At 46.0% G+C, this 21454-nt stretch overlaps 1 protein-coding gene across 1 annotated transcript; it reads right to left on the reverse strand.

Annotated features, from left to right (window-relative positions):
* Positions 1–16425, reverse strand: ANKMY1 (ankyrin repeat and MYND domain containing 1). Its single transcript, XM_030461499.1, has 16 exons — positions 16309–16425; positions 15150–15296; positions 13605–14038; positions 12408–12624; positions 11856–12020; positions 11027–11085; positions 10163–10334; positions 9558–9698; positions 8286–8453; positions 7803–7910; positions 6703–6834; positions 5848–5961; positions 5311–5476; positions 4405–4462; positions 2593–2747; positions 1–230 (listed from the first exon to the last, which is right to left on the reverse strand). The coding sequence occupies exons 1-16, from the start codon at positions 16423–16425 to the stop codon at positions 1–3; spliced, it is 2583 nt and encodes an 860-aa protein (XP_030317359.1).
* Positions 16426–21454: the final 5029 nt, after the last annotated feature.

Here is a 21454-nt window from a genome sequence, read left to right on the forward strand (position 1 = left end):
TCAGGGGGAGCATTGGAGGTCCAGAGCTTCACTGCTTTCTGAGTCCATTCTAATGGGGAAAGAGAAGAGCAGTGAGGCAGCTGTGAGGTAGGAGGAAGGTCCCACTTTGGCTCCCATCTCATGGCTCTTGGCCTGCAGCTTGTTGACCTTGGACTTGGCCACACTGACATGTTCTTCCAGCTCCTGTGCACCTTGCAGAACTTGGCCAGGCTGGTGTTGGCCTTTTCCTCCTGGGGAGGCAGGAGGCTGTCCCCACAGCCAGTTGTCCTGCCTGCAGCCCCCCGTTCCTGCTGTTCTACCATCCACCTGGCCAGCTCTCTCACCTTCTGTCCATCTCTCTGCCTTTCTTGTTGTTCCATTTGTCCCACTATCCACCCAGCTGTCCCACCAGCCATCCCTCCCTCCCTCGCTGTTTTGCCAGTTGAGGATGGTAGTGAGACTTGGACCCCAGAGTGAAAAGAGCCAGCATGTTTTCCTGGTGATAGCTAAATAATACAACAAAGTAAGAAAATTAACAGAACAAGGTATCTAAAGCAGGCAGACAGAAAACATACAGGGTAACGCATCAAATCATTACTACAGGAGAGAAAGGACAGTGATTAAGAAAGATCCATCACACTTGCACCACCATCCAGATCCCCAGGCACTGGGGAGCCCCAATTGCAGCGAGGATTTGGAGAAGCCTTCCCAGCAAGTGCATCCACCCATGGGTGAGACATCCAGAGCTGCTTCACAAGGGTCTGTCCTTATCTATTAAAAGCCCCAGCAAGTCAGGATGACTTTGCATACCACCTTAGGTGGAAACATCTGGTTCATCTCCTGACCACCTGTCAGGGTTTAACACTGGCCTGGCAATTAGGCCAAATACCAGATGCTCTCTATTAATGCCCCTCCCCTTCCTGATAAAGAAAGGAGAAGAAGGGAGAGAGACTGATGGGCTGGAAACTAAACTACACAGCTTTAATGAAGCAGTAAGGATAAAAAGGAAAAATTACTAAATATATACAAATATACAGGAAAATAACTCTCATATCACCCCCGAGGCTGCAGGGCAGCCCTAGGAAAGTCCAGGCTGGAATTCTGGAGTCAGCAGCAGTCAGGAGCTGGAGGCAGGAACACATGGACTCAGGTTGGTATGGATCAGGACCACAGGCAGAGGAACAGATGGAATCCTCCCAGGATGCCAAAGCAAACAGGAACAGGAGAAGAAGAAGGAGAAGAAGAAGGGGGTTTGACCCTCGTGATCCCTCAAATTTATACCAAGTAAGACACGCATGGGACAGAATACTCTGGTCAGTTTTGGTCATTTAACTTGTCTGCAGGTGTGACCTTTTCACTACTTCTACTTTTTTTTTTTTACTACTTTTTACTTTTTTACTTTTTAACTCCTTTTCTCTTTCCAGAGCCCAAGATCTTCCTCAGAACAGAGCAGTGGCCTTGTTTCTGCATAACATTCCCCAGCAGTAACTACAAACAGCAGCAGGCACTGAACAGGAACGTGCTGGTCATTTGAGCAAGTTCAGAGATTCACAAGAGACTGAGCTGAAAACAAAATTACAAGACAGAAAATCTCCTTTCCCAAAGCAGGACACCTCCAGGACTGGGGGTGTGGTTGGCAGAGTTTCTTTAACACACTCCTGCAGAAATTCCACGTCAATTCTTGGGATTGAGCTTGGATATTGGGAAGAAATTCTTTGGTTTGGTTGAAAGTCTTTTGGCTGGTGGTGCTCTCCTGGGCAGTTTGGTGGAAGAAGTGACTTTCCACTTCAGCAGTAGTGGAAGTGGAAAGGATCTCAAAGGATATCACATAGATATTAGGATATAAAGATTTTAAGTCTCTAACTTTAGCCCACACCCCCAGAGCCACGGAGCCACTCTTGATATGCTCAAAAACTCTTCTGCAATGTTTTTTTTTTCCTTAATAAAAAAAAATTATAGCATTAGACCATGAAACCAACCAGAAGTTTGCTGGATTTTGAATTCCAAACATTTATTTAACTCTGTAACTGCGTTTCAAGGACATTCCCATAACTGAGCTTACATGAAGCACCTTGAAAAGAGATTTTTAGCTTCAGTTTCTCCAACCACGTCGGGTGAAATCAGCTCTGAGCTGAGGAGTTCAGAGCAGAAATGACAAAGGGATTGAACCCTGTGCACCCCCCGCAGTGCCAGGAGAGGCCTCGCTCCTCATTTCCTGGGATGTTCCCTTCCACTGATCCCAACTTCTGACTTCCTCCTCCCTCTCATCCTCTCCCTCTCCTCCGTTTCCCCTCCTCTTGCCAGGGATTTTTTCCTCACTCCTGTGCTGCTCTCACGGGGAGCTGCGGGAGCCGAAATCTTCTCTGGAATAAAAGATAAAAACTCAAGACGTGTTCCTGTGGGTCAGCTCTGCTGCCTCTGGGACAAGAAACCAGTTCCAACCAGCTCAAACAGATTAATACCGGTTCCGACCGGTTCAAACCGGTTCAAATCTTTTTAATTCAATAATTTCTAACAAATCATTTTCCTTTCAATTTCTTGACATTAATCTCCCAAACCTCTTTTGCTGGCCCATTCCCAGGAGGACTCTACCCCCCATCCCCAGCTCCTTACCCATCAATGCTCTGCACTCCTGCCCGTGCCTCTCAGCCCAGGCTTTTTTCCTGCAGCTCTCACTGCAGGTGAAGATCGCCTGGCACCTCTTGCAAGGGGCCAGCTGGACCCCAACAGAGCGGCCACACTGGTAGCAGTACTTAAAAAGGTGCAGCCTAGAAAAAAAAGGCAGTTTTAAAATGAGAGCACTTGGTGTGGTGGGGGTGTTCCTCAAGGTGACAAGCAGGTTTCATGGCAGAACTGAAAGAAATGGCTACAACACAAAAATAATCTTCAACAGTGAGAAATGGGAGACTTGGGAACTTGCCACGGGAGTCTGCAGGGGATGGAGCACACGGCAGCTGGAAAGGCAGCACACAGGAACACCCTGGAGAGGTCAAATGTCCCATGAATCATAGAATCATAGAATGGGCTGGGTTGGAAGGGACCTCAGAGATCATCAAGTCCAACCCTTGATCCACTCCCCCCGTGGTTCCCAGCCCATGGCACTCAGTGCCACATCCAGGCTCTTTGGAAATATCTCCAGACACGGAGAATCCACTACTTCCCTGGGCAGCCCATTCCAATGCCTGATCACCCTCTCCAGAAAGAAATTCTTTCTAATCTCCAACCTAAACCTCCCCTGGCACAACTTGAGACCCTGCCCTCTTGTCTTGCTGAGAGTTGCCTGGGAAAAGAGCCCAACCCCCCCCCTGGCTCCAACCTCCTTTCAGGGAGTTGTAGAGAGTGATGAGGTCTCCCCTGAGCCTCCTCTTCTCCAGCCTCAACACCCCCAGCTCCCTCAGAGAACCATGAGAACCTTCACCAACCCAGCACCATCACCCTGTGCTGCCCTGTGCCCACAGCACAGCCTCTGGAACTGCACATTCCCAAACTGGCAGGCAGGATGGATTATATAAGGTCAGAGCTAGCGCAGGGTAGTCTTGGAAAGCCCTGCTGGAATCCATTGGGATACTGAAGAGGGCAGGAGGGACACTCAGGTTGCTGCATCCCAGAAGTTCTACCAGCACTGGAAAAGCAAATGAAAAGCACTTGGGCTTCCAGTGGGGCTGTGAAACAGGACATGAGATCTAAGTGCAACCTGGACTACATATTTCCATCTTTTTAAAGCATTTGAGAACCCTTTCCCAACAGCTGTCAAGGTTTCATCTCTCTCTGCAAATCATCACATCTATTTGCAAAATCTGTGTGCTACTTCAGCTTTCTGGTTCTCTTTATGTTCTTTGGCTTTTTCTGCATCTTCTGCTCTACTTGTTGATCCAGGTTGGTTCAACAAAAATGGTGCCTAAAATTTGTGTCTTCAGAAGTGCCCCAGTTCCTGACTCCCACGTTAATTCCTCTTGATTCAAATACAGAGGCAAAGTTGGGAGCTCCCTGCAGCTGGAGAAGCTGACAACAGAACTCCATAACCTTGAGGCAAGTATTTCCATTATTACTGAAACTTCTCTTAATACGCAGTTCCAAGAATAACATCCAAATTATCCAGGTATTTCCTGCAATTTCTAGAGCTACAGAATTTGCATGGGCCAGTTTCTTAGCACTTTCACACTACTTTAAGGTCTGAAAGTTGTCAATGGGTTTCCAACAGAAACAGGGACGTTTGATGTTGTGCAGACCCCTAGCAAAATCTGAAGCTGATGAGTAGTGATGTGATCAGAGCAGAGAGAGAAGGGATCTGCAGCTGACTTGAGAGGAAAAGGAGAAAAAAAACCACAAAAAACAGGGTCACAGTGGCTTTGGTGAGGGAAAAACCAGGGTACAGTATTTTTGAGTAAGAATTGTCAATATTGGAATGCAATATCTCAGCCCTACCTCATTTCTTCCAGGTGATGGCTCCCTCTGTCCTTGGTATGAACGGCAAAATCTACTGCTGCAAAAAGCAGGAAAACAAAAATCACTACTCTGACTGGAGAATTAGAATGTTAGTCACAAGATCCATGTTTATGAAAGGTCTGCTTGGCTCTGTCAGCTGTAGATAAATCATAAAATGCATCTTTCATCGACAAGCTTCAGATAGCAAGGAAAAAAGGAGCCAGTTTGCTATGTCACAGCCAAGAGGAAACGACCCCCCAGTTCATTTGCTCTTAGTCCTGGTCACAAGGTCACAGTCACAGGTTTGCTGAAGTGCAAAGGTGACAATCCTACAGCTTGGGCTCCCTTCCCATCTTCTGCCCCAAGGGCTGCTGTTCAGTCACCCAGATTCTGGGCTTGATTTCCCCAAACATTTGATCACTTTGCAGGATGTAACCCAATTCATCTTAATGTATGTATTCAGTTGCTACTCTCTTTGCAGAAGGAAATTGATACAATGAGAGTCTAAGTAAAGGATGTGAGTTGCCATAAGCAGTGACCATAAGCTAGAAGCCCACAGTACATCTGCATCCCATTCCATGCACTGGAGGAAGGTGAAGCAATTCCAAGGCTCTCCCATGGAAGAGGAAGAAGTTCCCTCAAACACTCCTCAACACAGGTAATAGACCTTGTGTGGAGTTTTATAAGGGAGCAGCTGGCAAGCACTAAACTCATCTCCAGGTTTTCTTCACATGCCTTTGGCACTCTCCTTAGTTTGTAGAACCCCTAATTCTCCTTACCAAAGACATAGGAGCAGTTTCTAGCAGGAGTTACCATTTCAGACAGTAACACTGAAATAAACAATAAATCCCCCTTCACACCAGGTGATGTTACCCTTAATCTTGAATTACCCAGGCTCAAACTAACATTTTTTGGCTCTTCTCAGCTCGTCCTGGTCCCACTCTTTCTCCTTCAGGATTACAGACTCACGGAGCTTCTCTGCAATGTGTTCCAGCAGTGATCGACGGGTTTGGAAAACCTCCTGCTCTGCTGCAGACAGTGTGTGGTATGGTGTGTGAGCAATCCTCCTGTCCTGCAACACATCAGGAGTTAAACCAGGGACAGGAACACTGGCACAGGCTCAGAGTTCAAGCCAACCTGACAGCTCCTGGCCTAGAGCAATCAGTGATGTGGGTCATGGGACATGTCCTGGTTTGATGTTCTGCTTGTCCCAATTATCATTTTGGTGAGTGCTCCCAAATTAATAGAAATAACTGTCAAATGTTCCTTCAAAGCAGAATGACAGGATCATAGAAGAGTTTGGGTGGGAACAAATGAAGAGGAAGAGCATATTTTCATGGAGGTTTCTGAAGAAAGCCTCAGGCAATTGGTAAGGACACGAGGCCACATGCATTGGATGGAGGAGGTGCTGACTCATGATACTTTTGGTCAGTGAAATCATACCTGGGAGTATTTGTAGTAAGCATAGTCCACTGCTGTCCCCACAGGCTTGCCCTGGCCCTCCCCAAGAGTAATTGGTGCAAGGATGTCTGCTCCTGCTTCAAGCAGCTTATTGACCTGAAGAAAGCAAATCATTACACAGCCAAGCAGAAAAATAAAATTATTCTCCAAAAAATGCATTCATGTGACAGCTACAGAGACAGGGCTGAGCATAAGAGCTTGACCTCCATTTGTGAGAATATCCTGGGAACTGAAACATAGGTTTCTTCTGGCTCTCTGGAGGTGATGAGCAATTCTTTACATGTGTTGTGTAAGTCAAACCTTCCTGCACACAGTTGTTATTTATTTCTCTTTATCTCCAAATTCCCCAGCTGCATCCTGAATAACCACCCTGTGTTCCATAGATGAGGAGAAAAAGGAGAAAAACATTGATTTCCACAAGGCCAAACACTGGGATTGCCCTCATCACAGAGGAGGCAGCACCTCATCACAAGCAGCACTGAGCACTCTACAATAACAGCAAAACCAAAAATATCTCTCAGTTTGGTGGCTGGTTCTGTTTATCAACATGGTCATGGGTAGAACTGGCAGGGCTGTGAGAACTATGACCATCCCAGTTGGCTTTAATTTTGTTTTTCCTCTTCTAGACAGGAGGTTATCTTCACTCAAATAATTAAAATTCATTTTCCTAGCTGTTCCTCAGGACAGGAACCAACAGTGTTAGGAATAAACACAGATTAATTGCTATGGAAAAAAAAATCAGCTTATACATTAAAGAGAAAGGGCACTCAGTGGACCTGACAACCATCACTTTTTCTGCAATTTAAAAAAACAACCAACAGGAAGATGTTATCTCACCAAAGCAATTCTCTGTGCTGTTGTTCTCTGCTGTTCATAAGCTGTGCTGAGCACTGCACAGAGGGCACTTCTGACAACTCCACTCAGTGGCAGGTTTGGGTCAGCCCCATGTTTGAGGAGTTCAGCCACTGCCTGCAAATGTGACCAGTGAGTGACTGGAAAGCCATTTCTGACAGCACTGCAGCAGGAATGAGACCCCAAAGAGATGAGCTGAGACCCTAAGAGTTTACAGTATTTTCCATGGTGTATCCAGCTCCTATTTGTCCTGGATGCATCAGCACACAAAAATTTAACCCACCAGTGGTTTTCATTTTTTTTTGGGTTAATCATCCCTCACTTACCTTCCTGCTTGCTCTGGACATAGCAGGGCCCAAGCAGTGCCTTCCCACTGCCTTCTCAGTTAAAATAAACCTTCCAGCAATGCTAGGAGAGGGAACTCAGCAAGATGAGGGCAGGGCAGGGTCCTGGGTCAGGGCAAGCCTCTGCATCAACACAGGCTGGGTAGAGAAGGGATGGAGACAGCCCTGGGAAGGAGGACTTGGAGTGCTGGAGAGTCTGTGCACTGGAGAACAGGAATCAGGGAAGCAGAAATCTGCCCAGCCCTGCACCTTCCAGTCCTTGTGATTCATAAACCAAAACACCTTTGGTAAAAGTGCCTTCCAAGAAGTCCCCCAGTCTATCTGGCTGCTTCATATCATAGTCATAGAATTATATCATCATTTTGCTTGAAAAAGATCCTCAAGTCCAAGCATTAACCCAGCTCTGCCAAGGCCATCACTAAACCATGTCCCTCAGCACCACATTTACACCACTTTGTAATCCCTCCAGAGATGGTGAATCCCCTTCCCCAAGGTAAACATGCAGCATGCTGCAGGGAAAGACAAGAGTCTTAAAAAAACATCCCCCCACCCCCAGCTCCATGAACTGACCCCTCTAGTTCAAGTCAGGAAAAATCCAAAGGTTTGAAAGAAAAGTAAAAACTTTATTATTTTAACTGAAAATTGCAGGCACCACTCATTATGTAAACTGGCTGCCATCAGGCAAGACAGACAGGAATGGAGAAGGATGCCAAAAAAATGAAGGAATATGAAGACACTCACCAAGTCATTCCTGCTGGCAATGGCTAAGGACAGTGGTGAATGGCCACTCCATAACATGTTTGGGTTTGCCTGATGCATTAAAAGAAGGCGTATAACATCTCTGGCATGCTTTGTAGGGAAGTGCAACAGGAAAAGGGAGAATTAGATCAGAATAACCTTAAGTTTTTAATATTAAATTTAATAACAATAGGATAATTAATAAAATTGGCAGCGTAGAACACACTCAAACCTTTTAACTAAAGTGTGGTGTTCTAGTAAAATCACAAATCCACTTTCTCATGACTGAGAACCCCAAGCACAGTGGTGCCATGCATTAAACCAGCCAAATTATCAAATCTCATCAATCCTGCCACTCTCAGGAATATGCAGGTTTGCTTCTTAAGAACTGTCAGCTCCCTGAAGAGGAATGAAACGTCTTCACTGCCAGGTTGTGTACTTCCAGATTAGCTTAGAACAGTTCCCTGTGAGTGGCTCTGATCCTACCTTGTTGTTATCCTCTCTTTCACATGCAATATGCAGGGCAGTCCTTCCACCTTCTTCAGGAACAGGACCACTATAGGAGGAGAAGTACTCTCGTGGTGGTCCAGCTTCATTCTTCACTTGCACAGTGCCCACCCCTGGGCCACTGGAGCTGGCTTTTCTGGACTGAAGCTGAGGAATCCAGGTGAAATCATGGGTACCTTTTCAACTCAGTTTAAAGAGAAATTAACAGAATAAAAACTTCTCAGGTAACCCCTGGGTCTGGATCTCAATCAGGGGCAAGACTTGTTCAACCCCACAAAAGCAAGAGCCACCCTTTTTCTACTTTCTCCTCTACATTCAGGTCTCATCTGCTAGGCTGCTTTTTTCCCCACTAATTTGAGAGACCTACAGATGTTGGTAACTTCTCCTGAGCCAGATGACACAGTGTAAGGAATGGGAGGCACCACGAGCCTGCCTTCAGCCAAGCTCATTCACATGTCATTTATTTAAGGTCTATGAGTCAGCACCTCTGTCTCTTTTCTCCCCATTCTCTGCTGGCTGTGCTGCCACATGCTTGTCAGAGAGCCCATATCCATCAGGTCAGATACATATATGTATATATATGTATATATTTGTATATATTTTTATGCTTTGTTACTTTATCCCTCATGTTATTACCTTTCCCCTGTGATAGTAAATTTGTATTCAACCGTTTTCATTTCCTAACTTAAAATCCCTGATCTTTATTCTCCTTTTATCTTCCCTTTGTGTGTGTGGGAGGAAATACAGATTAATTCTGTCTGACCCACCCAAACTGCTAAGATGTGACAGAATAATGTGGGGCTCAAATTTAAATTTTTCTTTTAATTGGAAATACTGGAGGCACAGTGAGTGCTGCAGGAAGCTGGCAGACAGAGCCTGGGTTCAAGGAAAAGAGAAATAAGGAAAGAAAAGATGAGGCCAGATCCATGGAGATGGAACAAAGCAAGTCCTCTAACAACTATTTATGCAGTCTTATCTTTGGGCATTTTTAGTGGACTGCACACACGAGACATTTAAACCCTTCCTTCTAGAAGGTATGATAAAAAAACGTTGTGGCACACTAAATTCAGAAGGATATGTTCACTGCAACCCAATATTATAGACCTCAAGTGGCTTTTGCTTTTTTTTAAGGCTTTTTCAGTGGGATACAAAGATTTCACTGTGAAACCAAGCAGGCAGGAATCTCAGCTCCCTGCCCAATCTGCATTTGCATTTCAGCAGCTGAAAGATCTCAAAAAGCAAACTCCATACCTTGTCTGGACCATATATTTCATTTCCATCTTCTGCCCTCGCATTTATCTCTGGGGCAGCGTGCAGGAGGTTCTGGGTTATCTGGACCCCTTCCACCCCAGGGATGGAGACAGCAATGTGTAGAGGTGTTAACCCCCCAAGCTGAAAACACAGAGATAGCATCAGGACTCCTGGTTATCACAAGCAGCACTTAAACAACCCTAAGTGTTTTTATCAAAGAACAACTGAAACTCTCTCTTCCCAGGGCTGTGGCTCAGAAAGAGCCCCCAGCTCTTTCCTGGAGCTGTTACAGGACTGTGTAACACTGCAGCTCCTGCTACTAAATCCCTCAACATTTACCCACTTGAGGAGCAGTTTCCCAAGTGTTCCCCAGCCACTCACAAGCTTGGCAACCAAAAAACATAATAATATTCAAAATACCAAGAGGAGCTTTGTCTTCTTTCTATTACAAAAAATAGAAAGTGTCTACGAAGGGGATGATGGTTTTAATCAGCTTTCTGGCCACACTAAAACTTATTCTGCCAGGCAGGAGATTTCACAGTAGGGCAGTTAGGCTGCAGGACAAATCTGGAAATCCCACATTATGAATGATAACCCAGGAAAACCTCAGCTGGCAGCCGCACATCAGTCCTTGCTCCCCTTTTTAGGAGGAGTTTCACAGCTTCTGTGTCTGCAGCTTTCACAGCAAAGAAGAGGAGGTGAGGGGAGACCCAGGATGCGTTGGGATCTGCACCTCGGCGTAGCAGCAGTTGGATTGTTTCCCATCTTTTCTGTTGTCTATAATTAACACAGAAAATACCAGAACAACTTATTAGCACCTGCTAAGAAAACTCTAAAAGCCAATGGACCGAGGTGACTTGCAGGGAGCAGAGATGAGGAGGGAAGAGGCAGCAGCTTGTAGGGTCACATCCCAGTGACCTAAGCAAGGTGACCTGAGCAGGGACAGCAGATCTCAGCCCTCCACAACAAAGGAATGTCAGGAAAAAGCTATCCCTGTGTTCCTGGTGGGAACAACAAGCAAAGCTAGGAAAGGTTCTCTGCATCTCCACCCGTCACTCCTGACCTGTAAATATTTAGTCCTAAATTTGTTTCATGAAAGAAGCAGCTTCCCACCACTGAAGATCCCTTGGAATTCTTTCCTCAGTCATACCTCATCCAGCCCAAGAAAACAAAGGCACAGTGTTTTTCTTAAAAGTGGTGCAGGAACTGTGCCAGGTTAGGACTTTATATTCTGGGTGCCTTTTGCATTTCTACTGAAAATTCCATCACTGACACAAGTCCCACGAGTCTATAAGCAATAAGCACCTCCTACTGGCATGAAATCAAGATTTGACCAATTAAACAAACAAAAAAATATCTTTACCTGTGATGGATGCACACTTCCATGAAATACTGTAAAATACTGTTGACTTTTTTATACAAAATGGCTCATGAGAGTGGTTGTCTCTTCTATAGTGCATGAGACTTACTCTGAGATGATGCCTTCAGCCACACTGACCACTCCTGAGGACTCACATTGTTTGTTCCCCTTAAAGATTTAGAAAAAGAAGGTTACAAAAAGGAAAAAAAATATTTTTCCAGTGCCTGATTCAGTATATTCACACATCAGATCTGTAACACAGCACAGGATATAATGATCATGATGGCATTTTGGTAACAACTGTAAGGGAAAACCTTTAGAAGCAATTTGTAACTGAGGGTTTTTTTTAATAAAATCTCTTAAAATAACATTATTTTTCTTTTTCAGTTTTCATAGTGTCTAAAGCAAGTTTAAAAGAGTTAAAAGTTTCTTCCAGTATACATCACCTGGCTTAAAAGGAAAAAACATTGCTGAAATAAAACAAGACACAGATTTTTCAGCCTGCATTAGTTTGCAAGAAAACCCAGAAGTAGGATCTACAAGATTGTTCTCAAATCTGGATGCACATGCAACTCAGAGGAAAAGTGGAAGCAACAAAAGTTTCCCTTGCAGAATCTCAAGAGACTGCCAGGCAGGAAGAACCCCTCTTCTTTCTGAATTACCTCAACTACCTCCAAAATGAGAGGTAATGGTTCCACATTGATCTTCTGTGAAGTTTGAGCAGCTTTATGGTTGCTGCTCAAACCATACTCCCCTTTTTCTTACCCCATTAAAGTCTCACCAATTTAGCAATGGGCCACTTGAACATCTTGGAACCACAACAGCAACTTCAGAGCAGCTGAGGATTATTTGGTACTTCATTTCCAACAGGTTTCCCCTCCCTGCCCAGTAAAGTTAAGAAGCAATCTTATAGCTTGAGGAAATAATATTATCCAAACCTTGTAACTGTGCAAGGTCCTCTCAGCAATATTAGCCTTGAAAGATTCTTCTGGATAAAAGAGAATAAAGCACATGGAGAGAGCAGATAATCCTTCATCATTGCACTTATTCACATCAGCTCCACTATCAAGAAGAAGATTGATAACATCATTGTGGGAATGAACCTGTAGAGGGAAACATCCACACCTGAACATACACACTTAAGCTTTGGGCGTGGAAAGAGCTGACAGCACCATTTTAAAGTAGGGATGCTCTGCACTGTTAAGCTGGTTCAAGTTTGTATTTCCCACAAAACAGAGACTCAGAACTGAACCACATCTCACTGGGTGCAGCACGTCCATTTTTCATCTACTTTCTAACTACTAGATGGGGTTAAACACAACACCAGTTGTTACAACCACTGCTCACACCACCACCTCTTTTCTGCTTCTCCTGTTTGCTGAACATTCCTTTCATAACAAACATAACAAAGCAAGAAAAAACCCTTAAATCTAGCCTGTTGGACCAGGAATTTTCTCACTGTGTGTGAGGAGCCATGCTCAGCCTCTTACAGCAGCTGCAGCCAGTGCTGTGTATCCACGTTTGTCAGCTGTGTCTGGGTGAGCAAGCCCATTCCTCAGGATTGCCCGGACCCCCTCACAGTCTCCTTGTGCTGCCCTCTCAATGAGCTGCTCTGCTGCAAGTTCCAGAGGTCCTGGAGGGCCAAAGGGACCACGGGTTCCTTGGAGGATGGGGCTGATATCTGGAGTGAACTCTACCTGACAGCGCCTTGGGAAGGAGAGGAAAGAGTGGGACATGTAAGCAGCTGGGTACTCCTGGTCTGCTATGGCAAGAAAGCAAAACACACATCAAGAATCAAATATGCAGTTAGCAAGAGGGGAAAATAGCACCAGTTGTCTTTTTAAGAACTATTTCAGACTGGGTAAGTTTGCTCATATGAATGGCAGGGAGGCAAACTGGTGTACAAGGCAGATGCACAGAGATCTTACATACAGACAAGTTAAAAACCATACAGCTGCTGACCAGGCAATAAAATAAGAAAACAGAATCTAACTACCATATATTTCTATGAAACCAGTTCATCATGCACACTCATGACATCTGTTCATGATTTAAGTTCCACCACCTGCTTTAAGTATGACTCCAATATATGATTATATAGCTTGTGTTCCTACCAAAAAAAGCAAAAATACTCTGTGGGCCCAAAGAGCATCTCCAGAAACAAGGACTGAGCTATGGGAACAGTTCTACCAGCTGCAGACTTGTTGCAGCACACTCTGTACAGATTTAAAGGGGAAGAAGTGTAAGGCAACTGCAAAAGGTGTCACTGCCCACATTGTGAGTGCTGTCAAGAATCTGGCCCTGGGCTTCTCTTCATTTCCACCTCTGTGCAGGACAAAACACCCCGAGAACAGGTAAGGTCAGAACAGGGCTCTGCAGCCCTTGCCTCCCAATTCCTTTCAAAACTGAACTGCCAGAAACTCTGGCGTGCTAACGAGCAATCAGACTATTTTTAGAGGTGTTACCAGGACAAAACTGATGTTTAATTTAAAGGAGTGTAATCTGTGAACTGAGACATGAGTACATTGTTTGTCTCTTTTTTTTAAAAAAAAATCTCATTGGCAACTTGTGATTGCAAGGCCATGAGAAACAGTCTGGAGCACAGCTGAAAATCACTCTGAAAATAACAACCACATTTGATTAATTTCTAAAAATCCATAGACAATAATCTAATTCTCAACACTTACCTGTGCTTATAAACATGCACTTGCATTCTAACCAATAGAGGGGTTACGTTTGCAACAGGCCAAGGGTCCTCCTCAGGCAGCTCTGGGCTATTACAAAAATACTGAGCATCACATTCTTCCAGGAAGGAAGGAGTCAAAGTGAGGTGATCTGTGTTCTGAGAATACACAAAGACTCCCTCAGGACAAATATCCTCATCATCAAAAGGGAGGTGTTTGTAGTTACGGAGATAGGGGTCTTCCTCAAGTGAAATATACTTCTGAGAATTCCCATCGAAGTATTTGTGGTGTGCTGGATAATCCAGGAGAGAAAAAGAACCTGGTACTTCAGTACAGAGTTTAATTAGGTGATCCCTGAGCCACAAGCCCACGTCCTGGCAGCCATCTGGGTAGCTCTCAATCCCTGGTCCAAATCGCTCATCACATTTGTACAGCCCCTTAGGAAACAAGGGAACTCATTAGAATCAGGTAGAGAGCAGTCAAGGTGTGCAGTTACAGTCTGGGTGGTATTTAACCTGGCTGGTTCTGACCTGACCTACCCCCTAATGCCAGAGCAGAACTTGCTGGAGATGCTCTGGAAGAAAGCTCTCACACTTTGGTCCATTTAACAGAAAACACAAATCTTCCAGCACAGTGGAAGTCCCTAAATTTAATTATACTTGGATCTAATGTTGACATGAAACTTCCTGATGCTTTTAGGGACTAAGATATTATTTTAATAAGATCTTAATATATTTTAATAATATCTTAATAATATTTTTAATAATATCTTTTTATTGACCAATTTTAGATTCACTATCCAGGCTGCTATCATCCAGGCCAGGACAAATTTCTGGTTGGATTTTCCTACCCAGCCAGAACAAACACATCTGACAGGCATCTGCAGACAAAGAATCTGGAAATCAGTTATTTTTCTTACAATGGTAGCTCAATTTAGGGTATCTATAGCCTTCCAAGCATAAGATATGCCAACAGAAGAGACTCAGCAGCACATAAACTTCAGAGGACAGAAATTTCAGTCTTCTCATATGGGTATCCAAGTGTGGCCATGACACTATGGTCTCTTCTCCCAAGTAACAAGTGACAGAACAAGAGTCAATGGCCTCAAGTGGTGCCAAGGGGGATTTATGTTGGATATTAGGAACAATCTGTTCACTGTAAGTATGGTGGGGCCCTGAAACAGGCTGTCCAGGGCAGTGGTGCAGTACCAATCCCTGGAAGGATTTAAAGACATTTAGGGACATGGTTTAGTGGTGGAATTTCTGGTGTTAGGTTAGCAGTTGGACTTCATCTTAAGGGTCTTTTCCAACCTAAATGATTCTGTGATCAGTTCCTTCAATATTTCCCCATGCAAAAATCAAGTACAGACAAAGCTAAACTATTGAAAAGTGTCCTAAGTCTCTGGAGATCAGAGCATGGCAATTTTGCTCTGGAGTAAAACACTAAGGGAGCTGCTTGAAAAAAACCCCACACTCCAATTTTCCTGTTTTAACCCTGACTTTGAAAGGCAAGGAAACCACAGTATAAATACTGCATTTTTCCAGTTACCTGAAATTTTCTGCCATCTGCCCATTCCAAGGTCCCATAGCCTTCCACATGGCCAAGATAAAGAGCACCTGTGAATTTGGAACCATCAGCCCAGTAGCAAATCCCCTTCCCATGCTGGTGGTCCATGTAGAACTGTCCTTCATATCTCTGTAATGTACAAAAGAGAACAAACACCTGAGCAAGAACTGACAGGGCAGAATTAATGAAATTTCCTCCTTACTGCAACAGGACTAATGAGGCCAGGGAATCCAAGGCTGCTACACAGTTAAAGTCTGATCACCATCCCAACTTCATTTAATCAGGGGCTTCAGAACTCAGCCAGGATTTTACCAGTTTCTCTAAAAGTTCTTCCATTCCAAACAGAGGGGAACCAGCAGGAAGCACAAAGTCCTCAGCTGTCAGATGCAGGTGAAGTGACTGGATATTAAATCTTTACACACAACTTACTTAAAAGATCAGTGTGACTGCTGCCCCCAAACAGACACTGTCACCCTTCAGTAGATAACACTGGTGAAACGTTTCACAGATAGTGCTGGGTTGTGTGAAGGTGATGGATGCCAAGCAAGATGGTTATCCCTAACTCTCCACCCTTCAGACCTTGGCTGGAGCTTTCTCCTTTCACTGCTCTTGACTAAAACTTGGTCAATTATCATCAGCCAATCAGTTAAAGCAAAACCAGACATTTGGAATATATATTTCTTAGTTAATGAAAATTTAGTAATTAAAGTAAATCTCACTTAAATAAGAAGCTTGGTTTCCTACTTCTGGTGCATTAGAAGTAATAATAAGACTTGTAGCTCTGCCACAGTCCTGATATTATATGCGTGTATTTATCAGACCGCCTGGTGGCACAGGAGTGACAACCCTTAATTAAAAATAAAACCCATAACATGAGTTGCAGCAACCGCAGCCACCCACTCGTGTACCAGTCCTGGGGGCAGAGCCAGCGGGCGGCAGAAGTGGGTCCACGGCAACCCGCGGTGTGCGGACAGCAGCAGGAATGTCATCCACTCGTGTCACCCACCGGTGTCACCCACCGGACACAGCTCCCAGCCGTGGGGCACCGGGCAGGCTGGAACGGGTCGAACCCCTCCGGTGCCTGGGAACCCCGGTCACCTCCGGAACCGGCGGCGGTCCCGGCCCTGCCCACCCCCTGTACCTGGACGGACGCTCCCCGGGGCAGCCCCCGTGCGGGGCAGAAGCCGCTGCCGTCCGTCCCCTCCGCTCTGTCCCCGGTCACTGCCCCTCGGGGAACGCTCCCGGTCCCGGCTGCCATGGCTGCGGCAGCGCTATCGGCCCCGGGCCGTGACGCGGGACCTGCGTTGCCCCGGACACCCGGCACCGGGGCGGGGAGAGGCAGGGCCGGGCCCAGCAGAACCGCGGTCGGTCGGAGGATGAGGAGTGCCCAGGCTCGCCGTGACCCCCGTGGTCACCGAATGGAGATGGGGTCGGGGCCCTACCCTGGCCCTGTCACCCCCGTCCCTCAGTGTCCCTGCCCTTGTCCCCATCCCTGTCCGTGTCCCTTTCTCTGTCCCGCACCTTCTCTCCCTTCTTCTGTCCCTGCCCCTTCCCTCTCCCTCTCCCACTCCCGTCCCAGCTGCTCGTTTCTTTGCCACAAACACTGTATTTCACCAAACCTCTTCAAACTGCCCGATTTCCCAGCACAGTCAGAGCAGACAGCTCATCAGCCCAAGCCCCTTCTCTACAGAAGTGCAGACAGTCGGAAATTAAGTCAATTCCCAGTAAAACCAACCGGGAGATGCCCAACACTCGGTGTCTGCCTCGGGTGTCTGGAAGGGGAAGCACACTCACTCCTCATCTCCTGCCTTCTGCTGAGCTCCTGGCCTGGCAGGAATTTTGGGTGACAAACCTCCCAGAAATATGGATTCTCTTCTGCTGTAAAATGTAATGGGAGGTCATAGCTGAATAGAATGAAATTCAGGATAATTTATCCCACAGCACTAGAAGAGACCTGCTGGAATCTCACAACATCTGGGGGGTTTGTGGTTTTTTTGTTTGCTTGCTTTGGTTTGGTTGGGGGCTTTGCTTTTGTTTGGTTTGTTGTGGAGCTTTTTTTTTTTGTTAATACATTTTTCTTGTCACTTCTGGGTGTTCTGTCCTCTTTTACTGAACCCTCTTGCCAGTCCCATCAGAAACAGGGTGTTTGCAAGGCAGTTTCCCCTTCTCCCTATGATTTTATAAGTAAGGTTTTGAGATCCTGGAGGGAAGGATATCACAGCTTTCCCTCCCCATGTCACCTGTATGAAATGTGTCACCTTCTATTCTGCATGGCTCATGTCTGCCAGGGTCTGTATCACACCCTCTCCTCCCCCCAGGAATGACAGTCCTAGAAATAGTTTGATTTTCTATTTCCTGGCAAATCATTCTTGTTCCTGCAAGGAAATAGAAAACAATGGTGAAGCATCTTGTCATATAAAGTAACCTCTTCTTCTCTAGCAGATTTGAATGGTATGTGACATTTCCTACACTCTTCTATTTAATTTTGGAATTTTAATAACTGAAAGCTTCAGCAATGAGCTCAGAACATTCTTGTCGTGGATGAGCCTGGGTGGGAAGAACAGAAGCTCCTTTTAGGGGCTCTCTTGAGCATGCATTACATTAAGGATATTATTTAAAGATATTTTTTTCCTTAAGAAACGTTCACAGATACAGCTAATAAATATTCCGAGATGAGCTCTCGCCTGATGAATGAAAGCAAAATTAAATTAGCTGTTTTCTCCATGAATATCACAACAGATCATACAGTGCAGTGAGTCTCTGGGCTGGGTATTTAATGTGTTCAGATATTTCATGTATCCAGAGCCTGCAGCTGCCAGCAGAGCCTCAGGGTCCTGCCAGGCTGTGGCTGGGGAGTGGAAAAGCTGCAGAGGAAGCCCCAGTTTCCACTGCTCTTGTGGATCCCTTCAGATCAGGGGAACTTGGAGGATTACAGGTGGCTCATGAGAAAAATGGTGGCTGCAGGGAAATAAGGTGAGCTCAGGTGCTCCCATGGCAAAAGGAAAACTCTGCTAAGTGAAAAGCCAGCAGTTTGCTAGAGAGGAAAAAGAGATCCCAGCCTGGACAAGTCTGGAGCTGCAGCAAGGTTTTCTCAATCATAATAAAATGTCCCTGCTGGAGCACAGGAACATCAGCACTTCACAGCTCCCTTTTCCAAGCACAGACCTATTAGGACTTCCCCTTCCCTTCTCCTCTGGTGATGCAGGACACTTTCCAAGTGGGATTCCCTGGAGTAAACCTGGCAATGGAAATGCATCCCCTGCTGACCTGGTTCCGTGTGGAGCTGGGGCAGGTGGAGAGTGGGCTGGTCCAGGGAAGCTGAAGTCACATCCACTGACTCTCTGGCTGCAGCTGGGTACCAGGGCACAGCTCCTAAAGAATTCCCAGAATTTCTTCATCCTGGGAAAAATGGGGAGGACACACACACACTGTGATGGCACCAGTCTGGGCTGGAGGGAATGCAGATGTGGGTGGGTGGGTGATAGCTGAGAGGCAAAGTCAAAGTGTGAGGCCAGGATGAGCTGCAGGCTGCTATATTTAGCCTTGTCACTGGGCAGATGAGGCTTTTTAAAATCCAGAATCAAGGAGAAAGGGTTAAAACCCACCTATTTTTCATCACCTGGAAAACACAGACCCCAGAGGAAACACCCAGATCAGCACAGCACCTCACCATGGCACAGATCCTTGGGTGGCTGGGGCACTGCAGTTTAATGGTTGTGGGTTTTTTTCTGAAACATGAAACTCCAGGGACCCAGGAGCAACTGAAGAATCTCCACATTTACACACAAAATGTTTTCTTGGAATGTCTGATTTTGGCTTCCCACAGGATGGACTTTTAGCCTAATCCAGCTGGCAATATTGCATCTGAATTTTCCCATTTTCCTGCTTGGCTTGGTGCTTCTGCTATGGCTGAGTGCAGTTTTAGGGCACAGCAGATACAGAAGTTGAAGATTCCTCTATCTCCCAGGTTTTTGTGGGAGCAGATTCTTCTACACATGGGAATCTGATGACTCCTGAACAACACTGGCATCTTCCAACCACACAGGGAGGCTGCAACTACAGTGAGAGGCAACTGCATTCCTTGAGTCAGACAGCATCTACCCTTGGGTTCCTTAGCAACATCCAAATAAATTTCTGAGATTTGTGGCTGAAATTTAAGCTGGTGTTTCTGCAGCTTATTCAAAGTCTCTGCAGATCTTTTTTAACGGGTTCTGAACCCATGGGATCCAGAAAATGAATTGGGTCTCCCCTCAGATGGAGCTCTCTGCTCCTTTACCACCCAGAAGACAAGAGAAGCAGATGTAATTCTCACTGGGTGTGATGATTATTTCAGTTATTTCAGGACCTGTCAAATGCCACAAACGTGGCCAGCCTCTCTTCTTGCTGCTCCTACAGCCTTCAGTAATAATATTTTAGCCCAGGTTACTGATGAAACATCTCTTCCACTGAGTCTGCAATTTCTGTCAGCAGTTACAGAAATCTGAATTCCAACAGCCTTCTGCTGAGGAGAGGGATTCCTTAAATCCAACACAGTTTTTTGGATGAGGGAGAAAGAGATCCATGAGCCCTGATAGCCAGGCTTACAGGGAGGTGCTGAGCAGGGTCCAAAAGCACCAGTTTTGACCCAAGGCCATATTAACAACCTGTGACTGACAAGAGTGCCTGCAATGCAATGCAACAGCATCACCTCCAAAGGCTCTGACACATGGAGCTCAGGACTGTCGTGCAGAAGGCACCAGCTGGCAGACAGGTCCAGCAGCTCCCAGAGATGCCATTCAAGCACACGAGGTGCTTGGGTGCAGTTCCTCTCCTTGCAGGAGATTTGTCAGTGACAAAGCTTGTTGCCATCACCACTGGGTTTCAGATGAGTTTTAGCTCAGTGAGGGACAATGGTCCCACCCCAGCAACATTCAGTCCCTGGACTTGACTCCCAGCTCAGGATTAAAGGAAAATTTGCTTTCTACAAGGCTGTGCCTTCTGGTTTGCTAAGCAGATTCCCCATAAACTCTTGGGGACTTGAAGATCAGCTCAGTTCTGGAGACTTCACTGTTGGGATTTCTGTCTTCAGAGGTGTTGGGTTATGTTGCTCCCCCTTCATCCAGGGCACTTAAAATTCTTGTTTTCTCAACCCCAAAGTGCCCCTGGACTTGATACTCACACGGGACATTTCCAAGGACTCAGTGGAGAATATATAGAGAAAAAAGAATTGCTGGTGATATAATCATCCCTGTGCAATCAATGGATCCTGGGATGAGGAAAAGCAATTAAGGACATATTGATCTCTAGGCCAGTTCCAAAATCTGCCCTTGGGGCCTGACCTGCTTTGGACTGAGCTTGTCCTGTGGCAGTCCCAATAGCAGCTGCATCAACAAGGACACTGCTGATCTCAGAGATCATTAGAATTTGGGGTATTAGAGGGATCTCAGGGTGGGAGAGTGCTTGAGGGGAATCTCTGGTGTCCTGAAAGCTGGGAAAGGCTCCAAGAAATCACAGTCTCCTCTCAACTGGGATGTAACAATGTGAAGAAAAAACCTTAAATTCTGTGCTCTGCTGATGTTCATAAACTGATCAGGCTCTGTGTCTGGGGGTGATGTGGGGGTCAGGCTCCATGAAGCAGTTAGGGTCTCTAATAATGCTGCCATGAAGGAGAAAATCACAGGACACAGCTATAGCAAAGCCAGACAGTGACCCAGTAATCCCTATGGCTGTCACAAGAAGCAGGGACAGGAGGAAAAAAACAGGTGGGGAAAAAAAAACACCACCCAGCCCTGTTATGCCCACCTGACCTTGCCTGGAGATGGAGTTTTAACTCCATTGGTCATGGACCAGGTAGGAACTGAAGCCTGTGTGAGGGCTGCAAAATGAAGCTGCCCAGCAGGCTGAGCACTGGGAATGAGCTGGGCTGACCCTGTGCTTTGTGCCTCAGTTTCCCCATTGACCTGGTACACTCTGCTCTGGGCAAAGGGCTTTAGCAGAAGAGGAGCTGTTTGCAGTGATTTTGCTGGTTCATGTCCCCTAGAAATTGAATATGAGAAGAGAAAGTCACCCAAAATGTGCAGAGGATGGGGTGGTCTGGCAGGCTGGGCAGGAATTTTCCTGCCAGACTTGTGGAGTGTGGCTTTTCTGGGAAGCAGCCAGAGACCTAACCAGAGCCCCAGAGCTGAGAGCAGGCAGTGGGCAAAGGCAGGGGTGGAGCTGGGGCTTTCTGTGGATATAAAAGGCTTGGAGAGGTCAGGGCCCCCTACAGCACTTGGAGGTGGCCAAGGGGAGTTGTGACCACAGGAGCT

Source organism: Calypte anna, chromosome 17, assembly GCF_003957555.1.
Source record: "Calypte anna isolate BGI_N300 chromosome 17, bCalAnn1_v1.p, whole genome shotgun sequence".
Classification (NCBI taxonomy): Eukaryota; Metazoa; Chordata; class Aves; order Apodiformes; family Trochilidae; genus Calypte; species Calypte anna.